Source organism: Otolemur garnettii, unplaced genomic scaffold (genome assembly GCF_000181295.1).
Source record: "Otolemur garnettii isolate 467f Iridium unplaced genomic scaffold, OtoGar3 scaffold00081, whole genome shotgun sequence".
Taxonomy (NCBI): domain Eukaryota; kingdom Metazoa; phylum Chordata; class Mammalia; order Primates; family Galagidae; genus Otolemur; species Otolemur garnettii.
In genome coordinates this window covers 3126785-3133127 of record NW_003852476.1, presented here as the reverse complement: position 1 = coordinate 3133127, position 6343 = coordinate 3126785, and the positions used below count along the sequence as shown (strand labels likewise).

General features: G+C 39.7%; 1 protein-coding gene across 2 annotated transcripts in view; it reads right to left on the bottom strand.

Moving 5' to 3' along the window:
- Window positions 1-6343, bottom strand: part of ARID4A (AT-rich interaction domain 4A) — a 93142-nt gene that overhangs the window by 26352 nt on the left and 60447 nt on the right. For both annotated transcript variants that reach the window (XM_023515869.1, XM_003794414.3), the window contains 2 exons: window positions 5238-5488; window positions 1492-1689 (listed from right to left, as the gene is read on the bottom strand). In XM_023515869.1, the coding sequence (XP_023371637.1) occupies window positions 1492-1689; window positions 5238-5488 (449 nt within the window). The remainder of the gene's footprint in view (window positions 1-1491; window positions 1690-5237; window positions 5489-6343) is intronic.

Below are 6343 nucleotides of genomic sequence, written 5' to 3'. Positions count from 1 at the left end.
GCTCAGCTATTTTTTTGTTGCAGTTTCCCTGGGGCTGGGTTTAAACCTACCACCCTCGGTATATGAGGCTAAGTGCCCTACTCACTGAGCCACAGGCTCTGCCCTCTAAATATTAAGAGATTTTAAGAGAGAAAAAGAAAGACTGCTCTCACACAACCTTTATTACAGTATATTATTCTATCTTATTAGTTGCTAATACCTTACTGCCTAATTTATATTTATCATAGATATCTACAAGTAGGAGAGATACACTATACACAGGGCTTGGCACTACCTGCCGTTTTAGGCATCCACTGGGGATCTTGGAATGTGTTTCCCATAGACAAGGGGGCCTACTGCATTTTACATCTCTATGAAACAGGACTTTTTTTCCCCAGTTTACAGATAAGGGAATGGATTCTTGACAGAGTATACATCTAACATGTACAGAAGCCCTGCAGGAGTGTGGCAACCAGATATTAAACACAAAGGACTTTGTACAGGAGAAAGAGAAAAGTGTCCCCAGATAGTCAGAGACTGGCCTGGAACCGTCACTCACAGCCAGACCACAGTGTCTTGTTCAACGTGAACAATTCACAGAACAGCAACATCAAATACATCTACTCTAGGACTATGATGGATCAAAACAAAACAAAACAAAAAAGATCACTCCCTAATCATGTCTGAACACAGAAAAAACCAGAACGTAGGCCAAGCCACAAAAATGACTAACTATCCTAATTTTCCTACTATGAACAATTTATTTACTAATTTTTTTTTTTTTTTTTTTTGGTGAGGGCTGGGTTTGAACCGGCCACCTCTGGCGTATGGGGCCAGCACCCTACCCTTTTGAGCCACAGGCACCACCTCAACAATTTATTTTTTAACCAATTACAGTATCATCCTTGGTCTAGTCTTTCCTCTTTCTAGATCAAGATTTACTATGAAAACCAGTCACAGAATGACCCCAGTATCCCGGCAGCATCCAATATAGAGCAAAGTCTCACTTCCTTAAACCTGCTCCAAAATCACCTATAACAAGCTCAAATTTTTCTTTTCTCTTTTATTAACCAACTTAGAATTATTAAATACTTGACATAGGGCTTAATTTCTGATTAATGATACAAATAAACAAACACCTGCCCAGCAGGATGCCACAGGCCTGGCCTCTGTCCTGTTCTACAGCATGTTTCCAAAGGAGGCACCCTGAGCTTTTATCCAGCCACCCAACACTACCTTGTTACCAAGAGATCTGTGGTCCCCAAGCTATGTACTCTCCCTTTCTCCCTTTTTGAAAATGAGTGATAAACCCAACTTCTTCTAATTACAGGTGTGATCCTGGTGGTTTCTGACTAGAATTACTGGCATAGCTAGTAAAACAGTCTTGGGAAATTCAGAATCAAGGTGTACTTTGTAAACCCAGACCATCATTTGCTTTAGTCCTTCACTGCATTGATCTTTACTTAACTACTGAAAAAAATTTCAATACTAAGAAAATCCTTTAGTGCTTACCTGACATTCCATCCATAGTAATGTACCAAGTACAAGACTTCTCCATCATCAATTTCAGTGCTTTTAATACTAGCTTCATAAATTTTCTGCGTTTTCCCACGTCCATATTTTACTTTCACTTTGGTTCCTGTTAGGCAGGGTTCCAAGTCCTCCTCATCTTCCTCCCCTTCGGAGTCAAATCTGCTCTCAGTTTCTTCCCTGTAGTAAGTTATAACATTGATAATGTTGCTAATAACTTAATGGAAAATAACACAACATATGCTAGAAGAATCCAAGGTGTCACCAGAATATTCACAACCTAAATATTACCTTAACAACATGTAGTGGAGGAGGAGGAGAAGGAGGAGAAGACCTTTTGCAGCTGACTTATTAAGTAATTTACTGTGTAAAGGTGCACTGTGCTCAAAGTTAACCCATACTTTCCAAAGGCCAATCAATAATCATGGTTAATGATGATGTGGAATCAAAGAAATCACTCTAGATTTTCAAAATAAGAAAATTATGCTCTGAAAAAGTCTTTAGGATTCATATTCATACACAGTGAAAATGATCTAAGGATATTTTGAAACTTTCTGTAACTGAATTATCTTAAATCTATATTACCACTATATTCTGCTCAAGTTAGATTAGCTCTAAGCAAAACTAGTTTTGTTTTAGTGGGCAAGATAATGAACAAGGGCTATCTATCTTAGTTAGAATGCCTTTTTTAGGGGGAGAGACATGGTTTCACTTGGCTGCCTTGGTTGTAGTACCGTGGGGTTATCACAGCTCACAGCAACCTCCGCTTCTGGGCTCAAGCGATCCTCTTGTCCCAGGCTCCCAACTACCTGGGACTACAAATGTCCACCATATCTGGCTAATTTTTCTATTTTTTGTAGATACGGGGTTTCACTCTTGCTCTCACTGGTCTCAAACTCCTGAGCTCAAGTGATCCTCCCACCTGAGCCTCCCAGAGTGCTAGCATTATAATTCTGAGCACAGCACTTGGTCAACAACCATGTCTTTTGAACTAGTTTATATTTTTGAGGTTTTCCTGGCCCTAACAAAGAAACAACAGAGACTAGAATGTTTGGTCACTTGCTGACATTGGAGGATAGCACCAAGAGAACAAAGCTTTGCCTGTTTGGTGAAGATTTCTATCTGTTTACTCACTGCCCATCAGCTTTCCTTTGTTAGGTATATAGGAGAGTCACACAAGGATGTCCAACAGTATTAATATTTTTACAATAAAACTTTTTGTATTAACCCTGCAATAGTCACAAGAGAATTGCATCAAAGATTATCCTAACGTCACATTAGCTTTAAAAGCTTAAGAGGAGGTGCTCTGCTATCTTACAGACAAGAGGCGCGATGCTGGTGCCCCCAGGGACCTGACATAAAGCAGCTCTGACAGCCACTTGCAGGGGAATGTTTTCTCTCTGAGGACGTTTTCCAATAATATAGACTGAGGAGGCAATTTAAAAATACCACGAGAAAAACTACTTACAGATGCATGTATATGTAGAAAAACATCAGTGAAATTATTGTTTTTCCTTTTTTTATCGTGGGCAAGATAATGAACAAGGACTATCTACCTTAGGAATCATATATATAATTTTCCAAAATTTTTTTTGGAGATAGGGTCTTACTCTGCCACCCAGGATATATATATATACATATATATATACATACATATATATATGTATGTATATATATAAAAATATATATACATATATATTTTTTTTATGCTTACTTTTCACAAAACTTCGACCTGTAATTAAGTCCTATTTTTTCTTTTTTTTGAGACAGCGTCTCAAACTGTCATACTGGGTAGAGTGCTGTGAAGTCACAGCTCACAGCAACTTCAAACTCTTGGGCTTAAGTGATTCCCTTGCCTCCGTCTCCCAAGTAGCTGGGACTACAGGCGCCCACCGCCAACACCCGGCTGTTTTTTGTTGCAGTTGTCATTGTTGTTTAGCTGGCCCAGGTTCAAACTCTCCAGGCTCAGTGTATGTGGCCGGCGCCGTAACCACTGTGCCACAGGTGCCAAGCTAAGAAATGATTTTTTTTGTTGTTGTTGTTGCAGCTATCATTGTTACTTTAGCTGGCCTGGGCTGGGTTCAAACCCACCAGCCTCAGTGTATGTGGCTGGTGCCCTACCACTGAGCTATTGGCACTGCCCAAGGTCCTATTTTTTAAGTAGCTCTCACCTTTGCTTAAATTTTTTGTCCAGATATTTAAAATACTATACTTCTTTTGTTCAACTCGTTATTTCCTGCCACTTTCCTATTTCCTCCCATTAATCTTAATTATATTTCATTATAGAACTTTCTTTTATTCACATAACCTAGTTCACACATAATCGTGATAGCTCCTGTACCTATTCATATCAAATCAATTTACCTCTTCCACTCTTCTTTTTTTCCAAATACAGCAGAACCTGTCAGTTGACACCCAAAGGACTATAACAAACTGGTCAACATATGGAGGTGGTTGACATAAGGAACTAGGTCTGCTGTACTGATATGCACTTGTGGTGCATGTCCAGTCTACAAAGTTAAGTCAACTTAAGGAGGTGGTCAGTTTAGGAGGTGGTCAGCTATGGAGGTTCTACTGTGTTTATTCTCTCAATGGCAGGCTACTTTTCCAAAATTTGGCATAACAACTCAAACTCAAATTTCTAGAAAACTTAGCATCACATAATAATGGAAAAATAACTACCATAGAGGAGAGTTTATATTACAAGTGTGCTATGTTATAGTTATTCATTTTAAAAATTAGTATATTTGGCTCAGCGCCTGTGGCTCGAGCGGCTAAGGTGCCAGCCACATACACCTAAGGTGGCGGGTTCGAATTCAGCCTGGACCCACCAAACAATGATGGCTGCAACCAAAAAATAGCCGGGCATTGTGGCAGGCACCTGTGGTCCCAGCTACTTGGGAGGCTGAGGCAAGAGACTCGCTTGAGCCCAGGAGTTGGAGGTTGCTGTGAGCTTTGATGCCACAGCACTCTATTCAGGGGGACAGCTTGAGGCTTTGTCTCAAAAAAAATAAAATTTGTAAATTTATTTGACGACATATACTGTAATGGTCAACTAAATAAATAACATCTTTGGACATCACCTTGATCTAGCTGGACTGCCTAATGTTGAGCTATTTTTAAGTCAACTTAGTTCATACATGTGTAATAGATGGGGAAAAAATACAATTTTCACTCAATAGCAAATAGGATGGACATTTCAAAAGCTGAAATTTATTGGTGTGATGTGGGGTAAGAATATATTTTCCAAACTATAGTTGGGGGTGCATGCCACTTACTCTAATATAATAGCTTGAAGAAGAAAACCACCTTAAAGCTAACACACAGAAACACCTGCTAGCACTGTGCACCACGTGCCGGGCAGCTTCCCACATTGTACCTTTTTACAATGGCCTGTTTGCTGTCGCTGTTTCCTCTTGTCCACTTCCTCCATTTTCTCCAGCTCCCTTCCCTGCTGTCAACTGCAGGACCTTTCTTTTGAGTGGGTGGCGCAGCCTTCTTTGAGGCCACTGTTTAGGGCACAAGTGCTATTAAAATGGTGTGACTAGTATATTCTCCAATTCCGAAAGGCAATACACATCATCTTCACAATGTGTGTCACCTTCATTAGACAAGAGGAACGGAAGTCCCAGAAGAGAAAGATTCCCTCAAACCTGAATCTCTACACAGGAGCAAGCGCTGCGGCACCCAGACAGGTGCTGCTGGAGAACAAAGGCAAGATAATGTACCTCTCTTGGGTTTTCTCTTCCTCTTCATCTGAGTCTTTGTCAGAATCTTCCTGCTTTTTAATTTTCTTCTCTTTTTGCTTTGGTGTATTTTTTTTCCCCAGTAGTAGCTCATTTTCGTTTTTCTCTGCAGTTTCACAGTCATCATCTACTTCCTTATTTTCTGTATCATTATCTTTTAATTTATCTTCTATTTTCTCTTCTTCAATTTCCTTTTTAATAGAATTTGCATCTCGAACAATTCTCCTTCGTCCCTAGTAGAGGGAATAAAAGCTTTAAAACAGCTATTACTATAAGGGGAGAAAAGTAGAAAGTTACCAGAATTTTCCCTTAACCTTCACGGCAGCAGCCAGTCTGCTCTATGTCTTGAGATATGACCCTGAAAACCAACTCACAGGTACTTTTCCTTTGAAAGTAAAAGAATAGCCAATATAACTTAATTATGTTCAGGCCTGCTATGATCTTTGGTTATATACTACATAAGAAATAAAAATGTATTTACCCCTTGACTATAATAAAAATGTTATTATTATTTTGTTGCCCTGGGTAGAGTGCCGGAGCATCATCATAGCTCACAGCAACCTCAAACTCTTGGGCTCAAGAGATCCTCCTGCCTCAGCCTCCAAAGTAGCTGAAACTCCAGGCACCCACCACCTGGGCTAGTTTTCACCACCTGAAACACCTGGCTAGTTTTTCTATTTTTAATAAAGATGGGGTCTTATTCTTGCTCAGGTTGGTCTTGAAATCCTGAGCTCAAGCAATCCACCTACCTCAGCCTTCCAGAGTGCTATGATTACAGGCGTGAGCCACTGTACCTGGTTAAAGGTAATTTTAAATAAATTATCTAGATGTAAAGGATAAATGTTAACAACGATAAATAAATCTCCTATACCTTCTTTAATAGCTCTGTGGTCTCTTAATTCTACTGTTTATGCATATTATGTATATTATCACTGTATTTATTTTATTTTAAAAGAATGGAATTGAATCAATGGCAAAAATGTGAGCAAAACTTCTTTGAATGAGTTATCTGGAGAACTTCCTGGGCCAGCAGTGACTTCCTATACCTCCAGCAGTTTCTTCCCTGCCTCCTGCAGGCCCAGCCCCTC